At 45.8% G+C, this 13827-nt stretch overlaps 1 protein-coding gene across 3 annotated transcripts in view; it reads right to left on the minus strand.

Moving 5' to 3' along the window:
* The window catches only part of LOC147624793 (exocyst complex component SEC3A-like), a 112393-nt gene that overhangs the window by 52769 nt on the left and 45797 nt on the right, over positions 1-13827 (minus strand). For all 3 annotated transcript variants that reach the window (XR_015268850.1, XM_086818018.1, XM_086818017.1), the window contains 3 exons: positions 607-736; positions 458-525; positions 175-345 (listed from right to left, as the gene is read on the minus strand). Coding sequence is in view for 2 of the 3 variants with exons in the window: in XM_086818018.1 (XP_086674144.1) it covers positions 175-345; positions 458-525; positions 607-736 (369 nt within the window). In the remaining variant the exon portion in view is untranslated. The remainder of the gene's footprint in view (positions 1-174; positions 346-457; positions 526-606; positions 737-13827) is intronic.

The following is a 13827-nucleotide window of genomic DNA, read 5'->3' on the forward strand; positions in this document are numbered from 1 at the left end:
AACTGCATGAGTACAGTGAATGCATGATCACACACAAACTGGTATAAATTAGAGCATGCTGTGCATGCGTTTGTACATGTTAAACTTCACATAATATTGGTGTATGCACAGAGCCTAGAATGATGCTGGACAGCTCTCGAGATAACAATAAAACATCCAAAGCAAAATACATACTCTGTTAAAGCACGAGCTGATCCTGGATTGCAGATCCACTAACAGACGGCGGACAAAACCAGCGGCATCAGCCTTTTGGCTGGAGAGAAAGCGCTCTGTTGCCCCTTGCATGGAGATGCACCGTAAAGGGTCTGATTTATATGCCCATTCCACAACAGCATAGAAGTCTTCCTGGAAAAACCAAGTCTAAAAACTTTACTAAAAGACAATATATAACCACAAGATGTATATGAAGGTTTTAAATGACACACACGTTACATGTATTGCAACCATGTACACTTGCCTGTATGCCATCTAAAAGCTCTTCAAGAGCTTGATTTAGAGCCTCAAGTTCTGCAGAATCCTTTTCAGCTGTAAAGAGAGGGCCATTAACAACATAAAATATGCCTAAATTGCATTTCAAGTTAATTCAAAAGACAAAAAGGCCCTTACAAGGGTTTGCAGGTGTGCCTGGACCATATTCATCCTCTTCGTCTTTATCTTCAGAGCCTTGTCTATCATTTGGTCCAGGTGGAACAAGTGGCAAAACATCAAAGCACATGAAGGATGCAAAGAATGTGCTCTATCATCAAAGGAAAAAAAAAAACACAAATCTCAGAAAATCCACAGATCTATGACGAAATTGCCTAAACCTTACACTATTTTCGTTCATAAGCGCTTGTGTCTTTCATTAGACTTTATAAATCTCTCTATCTTATCAGTGCAGAGGGATGACCATGCACGATTTATGTGATATACACACAAAAAACCCTTCAAAGATGCACATATACCTCTGTGTTATTTCCCACCAGAGAACTCCCCATACATCTGACCAGATAAGAGCCAAGGTCTCCATACCATACTCCTTACAAAGATCTAGAGGAGGTATAACAGAATAAGATTAGGCTAGGCCCCCTTTACCATGCAAGCTACATAGGGAGGTCCGGACCCAAGCCCCATACAATTCACAACTACCCATTAATGAGATCCAGGGGAGATTCCACCGCCTCTTCCGAAAGGGATTTCATCCACTGTCCAGAATCACTGAATTTCCTGACCAGCACTGCCTCCGGACTTTACCTCATGAAGCTCAACAGGCACCAGTGTCACTCTTTAAAAAGAGCAGATCCCAGACCTAGGACACCTCAAAGCGGACCATCACTAGCTTCTTCCAGATACAGGATAGCACCACCAGACGGCAATCCGGAGAGGTACCTATGCCCACATATGGCACTAGGTACAGGACGGCACCACCAGACAATGATCTAGAGGGATATAGGATGGCACCACCAGATGGTGATCCAAAAAGAAAGAAAGATTTTATTAACGTCTTCTAAAGGCCAAAAAACGGCCTATGAGACAAAACCTGTGTACATCATCATCATGTCTCAATGGACATCAAATGGATACAAAAGAAAAAAAGTACAAAGTACTCTATAATGTGGAGATAAATCACATACAGGGCTCTGGTTAACTATTCAAGGGTGGGTGGCAGGGAGGGGGGTAAATACATCCAATAAAGGATCTAGCTCCAATCGGTGCCAATGACTGGGTGTAGGATGTCATACATTGGGTTAGGGGTAAGATATCTCCCAATCTGTGCTAGATCAATCTGGGGTATATCCTCTCTACTATGTCTCCTCAAGATCTCATCAATCTGTGTCTAGTGGAGACCTGGGGGGCGAGGGCCAAGTGGACGGGGGCGTCTCTTGGATCGTAGCTCTCTCGCTCGGGCTGATGTCACTCCACTACTAGTAGATGTAGAGATAGTGGATCTCCGAGTGACCCGGGTTTGGACTGAAGGAGCTGTGGAGGATGTCCCACCACTGAGTGGCTGGAAGAAGGTAGTGATCCATGGCTGAGATGTAGTATCCCTTTGTTGTGGGAGCTGCTATAATAGCTGTTGTCTATGACGTAACTCCATCAAAAATCCCTCCAAGCATCTCTGATCATGAAACTGCATAGCTCTGCTGAGTGGACCAAACCCCTCCCTGAAGAGAGAGTGGTATCTCCCCTGAATCTCATAGTATACTGGGCAATGGCAAACATAATGCTCCTCTGTCTCCACCTCTATCTCTAGAGTGTGAAGATATCCAAAGCTGCTCAATAGTAGTGCGCATGGCATGAGACATATATACATCCATGTACCCCGATCTCTGCACAAACCCATCCCTTGTGAGCTGTAAGAAATGATCGTGGTAGTGCTGCCTCTTCACAGGAAGAGGCTATGGAGAATCAATCCCTGTATGACGTGTGTATAGCTGTATCAAATCCTGACGTATCAATCGGTTCCTCTCCACACGGGAGAGTCTCACAGTCGGATGGTCCTCATCATACTGAAACGGAGGGAGCCTGTCCTTACTCATCCCATGTAGTGAAAACCACTGTAAAACCTCTACATACCATGACCGTCGCCCTAATGCTGCTACTCGCTCTGATGGCTCTAGGGCCTATCTCGGCAATCGATCTGGGGGCCTATCTCGGTAATCTATCTGGGGGCATGTGCCTAACCCGCTGAATAAATGTCACTGTCTGAAAGAGTGCCTCCACTAGCATGGGCAAAGACGCAAACTCTACCGAAACTATCTGATGTGGCATCGAGGTTTTACTATGAATCATCCGTGAGAACATAAGTATTTGTGGATGCTCTAAACCTTGCCATCCACTCCCTGATAGTCCTAGAGCCCAAATGGGGGATGCATACATCAAGGTTGGTGTGACCATGGTATCAAAAAGCCATCCCTTTGTACGGGTTCCTGAAAATGTGCCTGGTGACATTGCCTCTCAAGTAAAGCTAAAGCTGCATTCCCTCTGGCTACCTTGTCCTGAACTGCCTTTCTCATGGAGAACCTCCCCACCACGCTGGTAAAGGTGACACCCAGATATACATATGAAGTCACTACATCCACACATCTGCCCTGGCATATGATGTGGGTGGTCTCTCACCCCTGCTTCGTGGTATTGAAAATCATAACCTTGGTTTTACCAAGATTGACCGTCAAGCCCCTTTGATTACAAAACTCTCCCAAGGCATCCATGTGCCGTTGTAACCCCTGCTATGTATCCAAGACAAGTACTACATTGTTTGCGTAAAGCATCAAAGCTACACATATGTAACATGTAGCGGACGTATTCGTAATTAAGGATCCTGTCACACAAGTCTCACACCGCCTTCTGTATCCTGAGTTTTGCGAGTTTAGCAATCCACTTTTATGACTTCAAACTTTAAGAGATTGAGAGAGAGAGAGATAGAAACTGTATACCAAATGGGGTCCCAAATTATCCACTGAGGGCCCCCTATCCCGTTACCGAAATAGTATTTGCTTCATTACTTTGAAGAGACTGACTTTGGACTGATGATAAGTCAAATGCAAGATCTCGGCTGTAGAAGCACCAATGATGACCAATCTCGAGCCTATGCACTCTTCCCAATGGAATGAGGGAAGGCTGCAAATCTAAGGCTGAGGTGTGGGCTGTTTGGGACTGTTCTAGGCTATGTATGAATGCTGAAATTGAATGTATGCATACATATTACCTTCACCAAAGGGGCTGTAGCAAAGGCGAATGCTATGCAATGCTGAAAACTGTTTCAGGGCTGAAAACTCAAGGCTGAGAGTGCTCTGATGCTGGCCGGCTGTTGAATGGGCTGAAAACGCAAGTATGAAGATGACCTGATGCTGGCCGGCTGCTGAATATGCTGCATTTTGCTGTTGGGTGGCTGATGATGCAAGCGATGATGCTCCAGGGGCTAAGAACTGCAACGCTTGGCTGAAGAATGATATGAATGATGGAATTATGCAAAGCATGCCTATTTATATGCACAAGTTTCTAGTTGGCTGGCATTTAATGCTGGCCGACTGTAGCATAAAATGCTACATGACTTGTTCATGTAAAATAATGATTTTTAAATGCTGTAAATTATGAGAAAAATGCCAAATAAATGTTAATAAATATTCTAAAAATACTAGATGTTATTTGAAGGCTTCTGCAATGGTCTATATGCAATGGATGAATGATATGCAATATGCAAAGTGTTTTCTAATGCAAACCCTAAGGTTTTTACTGATTCTACATGCATGAAGGAATCTCTTCAAGTAGGTTAAGGGACTTGACTGACCAACTGGCTCACTATGGCTGAGGAATGACTTACATAGCTTGTGCCTGACTTATACTAGACTGAGGATTACAATGGGGTCACGACGTATGCCAAATATCATCCTAAAGGGTACTAATATTATACAATGTTGTACTGATGATGATGAACCATCTTGTCACCATGCAGTACAGTGCAGAGTGCATGTGACAATATAGATCTGCCAAAGATGATCCACTACCCCCCCCCCCCCCTCTTTCCACAAAATTTGCTAGCTCATCAATGTATAATCCAAACAGGATGAGAGATAATGGACATCCTTGCTTAACACCAATAGTGCTAGCAAGCTCCTCTGCTCATACAAAGCAATAATCCCCCATATCATCTCTAATGGTACCCCAAGTGTCTACAATCTCCGCATAAGTATATCGTGAGCATAGTTTCCACGAGTTTCGGAAACGGGGGTGCGGAGCACGGCGGGAAACGGAGTTTCGGAGTTTCGGCCTTCAGGAAGAAACGGGGAAACGGAGTTTCGGTTTTAGGGTTTAATACATACATATATAATTAATAAAAACATTACAAAAGCTTGAAAAATACATCTTTGCTCAAGTTCAATGTCAAAGACTCAAATGATAGATCAAAATTCAGAAATGACAACTGTAGGCTCAAGGCTCAAGCCTCAAAAGAGTCAATACAAAACAAGTCCATCATCCATCATCCATCATCCATAATCCATATGTATAGACTATAGTAAATACAAAACATGATCAAAAATATCCATGTGGCTGGCAGCAGCTAAACAGCACGCGGGTTTCTAAACCCTGGAAAAACAGGGCCTTGGAAACGCCGTTTCTGGAAACGGAAACGTTTCCGAAACGTTTCGGTGGGCCAGAAACGGCGTTTTTGGAAACTGGGATCGTGAGGTACAATGTCAAATGCCTTGCAGAAATCCACAAAGCAGCAATATAATCTACGTCTCTGTGCCTTCGCCTCCTCTATGAGGCTCCTGAGTGTGAAGATATGATCAAGAGTGGAGTGGTTTCGGCGGAAACCAGCCTGCCCAATAGCTCTGAACCCAAAGATCTCTGCCAATTTACTGAGCTCATGCTCAATGACCGACCCATAAAGTTTGGCCAATGTGTGGCCTACCATCACAGTCCTGTAGTTACCCAGGTCCATAGGGTCGCCAGCCTTATGGATGGGGGCAATAGTGTGTAAAGTCCATGCGGGCGGGAACCCCTCTACGATAGCCCTATTAAAGAGATGTGCTATAAATGGCGCCACCGTGTCGGCTGCATATGAAAAATTCTCACCTCTAAGGCCTGTGTGGTCCTCCGCGCATCTGTGTTGGAGTCGGCGTATAGCACTCTCCACCATATCTACTGTAAAGAAGGTAGAGTGAGAGGGCCGAGGCTATGAAGGATAAGGTATAGGCGGCTGATCTGGCACATCATATAGTGACTAAGCATACGTATGCCAGATCTCGGGGTCACAGATAGGGTTGTGTGAACGGTGTTCCCGTAGCCTCTGCCAAGCCTCAGTGGCCATAGAACCAACCTGCAAGCCTAGCCACCCGATGTCCCACCTCAACCTCCTAGAAGCACCTTGGATCACACATGTACAACACTCATGCCTATGTGCCAAGGTTTGAGAGTAGAATGCAGCGGAATCAAAAACGTAGTCCTAAACTATTGATTTGTATTATGTAGAAGAAAGAAGTATTACAACTGCACTTCAAGTACAAGTAATGACTGTGAACGTACACGGCCATGCTCTATTGTAGAACCTCCTTGGCTAGCCCTTACGCCAAAGAATTGCTCTTTAGGCCCCATTCACTGGAGAAATGAAAAGAAAATGAAAATGGCCAACTGCCACCTGGCAATGCGCCTGCCAAAAGCCTACACAACTAGTGTGCACAAATCTTGACCACTCGTTTTACTCACTGCGCACATTGCCCACCAACAACGGGTATATGAGACCAAAAGTGATACAATGGTGTCCATGTAATCTCATCATGGTACAAAAGAGAACAAATACTAGAGCTATGAGCTAGGAATGTCAAATCCAAGCCATATGATACAAAATGGGATAATCATCATCAAACAACTTATGGAGCTAACCCCCGGTAGAAGGAGGGGACCATCAAGGATATCAAGCATCGGGATAGCTTATTAAAGGCTCTACAGATCCACTAGGTGTGGGAAGGTAGCTTTCTACCTCTCCAAGATCTCCTGAAGCTAGGGCTAATGTCTTTGTTGTTGGCAAGAACCGCTATGACACCCCTTTCAATATTTCTTTACTTGATCAAATTTGAGTACAAAGTACAACTTGTGGAATCCTCCACCAACAGGATCCCTTGTAGTTTCACCCAGGTCTTCCACATGAGTGCTTAGCAAGCCTTACCCCATGTCTTCTTCATCAAGAGCCCTTCTCAAAGCCTTAACCCTTGATCTTTGTCTTCATCAAGAGCCATTCTCAAAGGCTCGAGACTCGCTAGCCGGCACACACTCAAGGCTCGAGACTCGCTAGCAGGCACCTCTCATGGCGCCCTTGGTCTCTTGCAAGTCTACCTTGGATGTGTCCCGCAATCCAAGTACTACCACTTGCTAACCAAGGCACTCTTCATAGCACCCTTTCTCTCTTGCAAGCCTTGCTTGGATCTACCCCGAAAATACCCCCTACACTAGAAGCCCCCTTGCCATAAAGCAAGCTTTGCTTTCAAAAAACACTTTTAAAAAGCAACCAAAAAACAGCTTTATTGACTTTTTATGCAAAAAGTCATCCTCTTAAAAGTCTCAAACTACTTTGAATTTGAAGATGCTGATAGAGACAATTTCTCCTCTCAATGAGCTCTTCGCGATGACGCGAACAGATCTTCATTTTGTTAATCTTGAAAACCAGGGTTAGGGTTTCTGCCGAGGCAAAACATGCACTGTGGTGACAGCCTTCCCCCTTTCCGATATAGCCTCAACTCTCCTTTTATTAATCTCCCTAGACAAGAGACCAACTGTCTCATTTGATTTGATCTAACACGGCTTCACATACATCTTACATGGCTGGCTTCCATCATGACCTAGATTTAGTCTACATCGATCACTTATACACCCATACAGCCAACCTCGACCTCTCATCACCACTATCTGCCATCACAACACACCTCACATCTATTCCACACGACTCAGTCCAAGCCAGCTTACCAGACTCTTTGCTCCACTGCCAATCGCCTGGTGGGTTCATTGCCTCCGAACAGTTGGTATGATGATGAGTGCAGATTCACACGGCTTCACCTCCTCCAAGAAAAGGAGAATAGACGGATCTCTGCACACAAAAGGCAGAGCGCTTTCCATCACCTCACCCCATGGAAGAAGCATGCATTCTTGACAAAGCACGAGTCAGAATTGTACCAACTCTTTCTCAGTGTGGACACCTTAGACTCATGGCACCTCTTGGAGAAAAAGAAGACACCCATCCCTTGCCCTACCTCAGCTAGCCTATTCACCACTACCAATGTCCCCAAAACCCTATTGAAACCTGCACAATGTTATAACAAGGATCACGAGGATCCCCGCACAAAGCACTTTGCACATGGATCCACAACCCTAGCCCCTTTCCTTGCACTGCTCTTCAATAGGGCTCTTTGGGAAGCCTTTCCCCCCCTCCTAGACCACAAACCATAGTTATGGAAAACAGCCAAAACTGCACTCCTACATGCATGGAACAGTGTTTCCTCGTTGCTAGCTGCCTGAAACGTTGGGGAAACATTTCCCAATGGAGAAACAGCAGAGGAAACGGAAGACTACAACAGGGGGAACGTTTCCCTATAAAACCTGGTGTTTCTCCTCCAACACCCCCGATATCATGGCAGTATTAACTTCTCTTTTGTTTCTTCTCCCATCTCCAATCATACTCTCCTGATTTCTTACATATCCATGTGTTTCTTCTCTCTGTTTGCATCTCCCTTGTGGATGTAGCGTTTTCCATTTCATACCCCCAAAAATTGTATGCAACTATGGGCTGAGTTCAGACATCATGGGGCCTTTTCCGATGCTCTTTGGACTATACATTGATGAGATCACAAGCTTCATTGACCGGTTGGGTGGCTCGGGCTCATGGCTTTCACAAACGCAGATAACATAGTTAATCAAAGTACCAAGTACACCCAAATTTATAGCTCCTACAAACTCAGATCAATATGCACCACACAACAATACCACATCACTTGCCACCTATGTGGCCCAAAAGCTGTCCATATCACTTTTGTCTTCACAAGTTGATTGCAATCAATGCAATCTCTATCCATACAACTCATCTCTTCTTGTACTCTTTTTCCCTTTTACATTTGCCCATTTGCAAACAACCTCTGAACCTTCAACCATACCAAATAATGTGAGAGCCCTTGCCTCCCCTCACATCAAACTAGGAGAACGCATGCCTCCCCTCAAATTACAAAACATAGCTGCCACACAACACATATATGCATACCCAATATTTCAACATCTATAGTCCCCTTGTTTCAATCAGCTGCTGTAAGCCTGTTTTAGGGGGGCAAATGCCTTTTCACATTATTTATATGGCCTTTTTCGCCTTTTTTGGGCAGCCAGACTGCCTTGACCTGGGCCCCAATCTGGGCTTTCTTGGCTGGCTATTTGGCTGCCCAAATTTCCTGCCCTTGATTATTGCACGATTCATCTTGCCTTTCTTGCTAGCCTTTGTGCTCCTTTGTTCCCTGACCCTGTGCATTCACACTTGAACACTCCTACCGGTGTCGGGCTAAAATCTGAAAGATATTTTGGGTCTGTGTACATATGGGACGCGTGGTGTGCAAATAAATTTTGCCCTGAATGCCCTGGCAGATGTACAGAGCGAGTGGTTTTACAGTGAGTCGGTATATGCACGTGTTTTTTTTGGGAGCAGACGCTGGAGATCTGGAGTTTTTATTGCAATAGTGTGGTGTGCGGATGGTTGCTAAAAGCAGGGCACCGACTGGGAAATGGTCATGTTTGGTAAGTTGATGCTGATGATTCGAGGCTGTGGGCAGATGTTGCATAATTTTAGAAGGTCGTGGTGCTGCACTTGAACTTGAGAAACAAAGAGATGCGAGGGCATTGGTGGCCATCATTTTGAGGCTTGAGGCTTTAAGAAATAATAAATAATATACACCAACGTGGCCGGCAATGAAGTGACCACGTGGAGCCTTATTTTGTTGCCTTTGTGGCTGCCAGCGCAGCATCCAGAAGCTGGCGAAAGTTCGAGGAGGAGCATAGCCGCCTGGTTCGAAAAAGAGAGATAGGCTGGTGATTCGAGGGGGCCGCTGTGGAAAAGAGCCCGGGTCCAGAAAGTGGACGCTCTCCCTCAGGCGCTGCAGACATAAAAAGGAGAGGTCGACTTGTGTGTGGTGAGGCTGGCAAGAGAGAGGCAGAGCCGGCGGTGGCTGGAGGCAGACAGCAGGTCAAGGATTGAAGCTGGTAAGCGTGGGACAGTTGCGTGGAAAGGAGATCGGGTCCAGAGGAGAGGTGTGCGCGCTGGAGTGATCGAAGTGGAGCGCAGCTGAGGAGTGCAGGGTGTGACAGCGTGGCTGCAACGAAGAGTAGCGACGTGGTGAGTAGCCACCTTGCAGAGGCTCTGCAGGCGTGAAAGAAGGTCTGAAGTAGCCGCCTTGTAGTCAATAGAGGAGGCCTGGTGGAGGTGTTGCAGCAGACGGAGCCAGATGTGAAGCTAGCCAAGGGTGCTTGAGGAGGCCTTGCTATGGCGCTGGAGACGGGCTGGTGGGTCTGAAGAGAGAAGGTTGGGTGGTCGCTCGTGAGAGGAGTCACCGGGGAAGAAAGAAACAACGTGATGGTCACTCTTTGAGGATTCGGCAAGGAAAGCGAAGTAGTGGCTGGAGCCGTCTTGGTAAGGCAGAGGCTGGTGGGGCGCTGCCTGTGGGAAGGAGACGGAAGCGGCTGGTGTCAAAAGAAGCCGACGGGAGAGGCTGGGGTGGTGAATCGCTACAAAGGAAAAGCGTAGGGCTGGTGGTCTGCAGGCACAGAGAGCGGGAGATCTGGAATAATCGAGGAGAGCCTTGTGGTAACTGGCGGACAGCACAGCTGCAGTGCAGAGAGAAGAAGAGAGCCTTGGGTCGAGCTGCTGGTGTGAGACCAAGAGCAAGCTTTGGGCAGTATGTGTGTGAGTTGTTTGCTGTGAGTGTGTGATATAAAGGAGAGTGCGAGGAAGAGTGGGTTGAAGCTTATAAATTGATAAAATTTATGTAACCCCTTGTAAATGGACAACAGGGTTTGTGTTGATGATATGTGAGTGGCTTAGCCTTGCTGACAGATAAAAGGCTTTTATAATGAGATATGTGAGCTGTTGAAACTGCCTTTCTTTGGATATCTCTGGGTAGTAGAGAGAGAGAGAGAGATTTTTCTTTCCAGCTGGAGAAGCTGGTGGTGCCCCTTGTGCTTGTGAGTGTTCCGAAGGTGGTGAGTCGGCGAGCTATAGTGGCCTTCTTGTGTTCCTGAGCTGCCTCACATCTTTCTGGTGCCCCCACTGAGGAGTTGCTCAGGCATTGTTTGATTGAGGATAGCTCTGCTATTTTCTTCAGTTTACCAGGGTGTAAGCCCTAGGAATTGAGAGTTTCAGGGAAGGAGTTTTCTTGGGATTTGAGGTGAAGTTTGGGGGTTAAAACGATGTCTTATCCAGAGTTTTATGGTAGCCCTAATGAGGATGTGGCAGATTTCTTGGAAAGGATGGAGGTTGCATGTATAAGCAACCACATCAATGAGTCGGTACAGGTGTTGCGGCTACTGAGCATTTGCTTGAAAGGGGATGCAAGGACCTGGTACAGAGCTTATGAGGAGTCATTGAGGGTTGCTGTTCCACGTATTGATATGACTGAGAATGGATTAAAGACAGCACTTAGCAACAGGTTCAAGAAGGTAGAAGACCCCGACAAGGTTTGGCATGAGGTGCAAGCTCTGACACAAGGTGAGTTTGAATCAATAGATGATTATATGAAGAAAATTTCTTTGCTATGGGAGACTCTATGCAGGGCTTTAGGGGAAGATCAGGTACCCCCTGACATGATGAAGAAAAACAAGTTTGTAGCCGGGCTTAAGAGGAGTATTCGCTGGAAAGTGGAATTGAAGAAGCCCAGGTCTTTTGAGGATGCGGTGGAAATTGCTAAATCAAAAGATTGGAAGTTACAGCGGATGAATCAGCTGGGGATGATTCCAGTTGTAGCACAGCCGGAGATTCGTAGAGTGGAGGCTACACCCATGAATGCAGTGATTGAGAGGATGAAGCCCACTGAAGCCCAAGCTATGCAGATGGTGCCACAAGCTAGTCAAGGAGCACCTATGGTTCCTGCAGGTTCTGATGCGTGATTGCGACAGGATATGAAAGAGATGGTTGATCTTATGAAGAATCTGAGCTTAAATTTAATGGGAAGTACAGGTGGTGGACGTGGTAGAGGATGAGGCAATAATCATGAAGGGGGAGATGGACAAGCAGGGTATGGACGTGGTCGCGGTAGGGGCCGTCGTTTCATCCCTACATGTTGGAACTGTGGTGAGCTTGGTCATCTGAGTACAGATTGTGATAAGCCTCAGCGAATGGGTGGTGATATGTACCCATTACCTTCACAGTTACCTGACAGGTCAAATGATTATGGTATTGATATCAGGGATCAAGCAGGCCCCAGTGGAATCACAGCTGAGGAGAAGGGTAAAACTAAGGTGATAGATGTGGTCACCCTTGAGAAGACGAAAGAGGCAGAAGCTGATGTGATGCCTTTGGGGAAACGGATGCCACAGGAAAGGGAAAGCAAGGATGCTGCAGGGCCTAGCAAGAAGAAAGGTAAAGTGAAGGAAGGAGGGGATGTGAAGGTCAAGCAAAAGCGGAAGTCTCGTAGGAAGTTTCAGGTAACTGATTTTCCACTGGGGGTTGGGCAAGATAGCTACAGTTTACAGAAGGACATGGCTGGAAGCAAGGCTAACATTACTTTTGGGCAATTGATAGAGTTAGCTTCCAATTTGAAGCGTCAGTGAAAAAGACTTGTGAACCCGAGAGAGAAGGAGCCTGCCAAAAGGGATAGTGACTGTTTTATCTGTTCAGGAGTGGGCCTGATATATGTCCTGTGGTGAATGTGTGGTATAAAGGGAAGAATCTGGGAGAGGCATACATAGATGGTGGTGCACAAATCACATTGGCAGCTGTGGAGAGGCTTGGTCTTAATGTTACTGAAGCGTCTGGATTCCGTATTCGGTTGGCCAATCATCAGAAGGTCAAATGCTTAGGTATGATTAAGGAGTTAGAATTGCAAGCTTTTGATGTAAAGGTGCTTGTGGATTGTCATGTTATGCCTGCAGGAATGGGTGCATTCCCCATCATTTTGGGAAGACCATGGCTGAGAGCAGTGAAGGCTGTTCAGGATTGGAGGAAAGGGGTCATTACTCTGTATGACAGGAGAGGGGATAAGAAGCAGTTTAATATGGATAACCAGAAGCCTGTTCGTGATGAAGAGGAAAGTGAAGCTGATTTAAGTGATGATGATACGACTAGTAGTACTACTACTAGTGAGGGAACAGAAGGCACTTCATCCAGTGAGGAGGATGCAGAGATGGATGCTGTGGTTATTGATAAGGAAGTGCTTGTTGATGAGGGTGCCCGACAAGAAGAAGCCATACATGAAGAATGCGAGGAGGTACAAGTGAATCATGAGCAAAGGTATGCATGTGATGTGAAAGAGTCTGCTTTTGAATCTTTGAATGAACTTGTGTGGGATGAGTGGGATATAGACAGTCTACAGGATGATGAGCTTGAGTCGGAGTTGGATGATCAGATGTGCATTAATGTTAAAAAAGACATGAGTAGAATTGATGCTATGAAAGAGGAGCAACACAAGCAGACTATGAATGATGCTGATGCTATGGATGAGACTATGGATGCTGTGATAGATGAATTTCTTATTGGCCTTAATAAAGATGAGCATACAGGAACTAAGGTGGATGCTTTGGCAATGGTGCCTTTCGAAGGGGAGTTTGTTTTGCCTGTGGTGGCTGGTTTTGATGGTGATGTTTCTTATGCTGATGGACAGGAAAATGTTATGGTACAACAGGTTTTTTTTTATGAGGCTTTCATCAATTTTTACCCTCAGCAGGAATTGGTTAGCTGGTTCTCTAATATTGGTGTTGACTATATCAGTGATTTTGGGATTGAGATGAGGCAGGATGGTGTGTATGTCAGAAGCTTTGTTTTCAGAAGTTCTGATGTACCGTGGTGGGAAGTGGGATGGCAAGACATGCCTTGGGAGGATGACAGTGTTTTTTTGATCACCTGGAATAGAGATGTGTTGGTTACACTGTATGATGCTCAAAGGATAGACGGAGGGAAACGTGGTCATATGCTTTCTGCTGATCATAAATGATTCAGCAGGCTAGGGGTTGGGCAAAGTATGTCGGGCTAAAATCTGAAAGATATTTTGGATCTATGTACATATGGGACGCGTGGTGTGCAAATAAATTTTGCCCTGAATGCCCTGGCAGATGTACAGAGCGAGTGGTTTTACAGTGAGCCGGTATATGCACGTGTTTTTTTTGGGA

The sequence above is a fragment of the Cibotium barometz genome, chromosome 24 (genome assembly GCF_041138505.1).
Source record: "Cibotium barometz isolate CiBa-2024 chromosome 24, ASM4113850v1, whole genome shotgun sequence".
In the NCBI taxonomy this organism is placed as follows: Eukaryota; Viridiplantae; Streptophyta; class Polypodiopsida; order Cyatheales; family Cibotiaceae; genus Cibotium; species Cibotium barometz.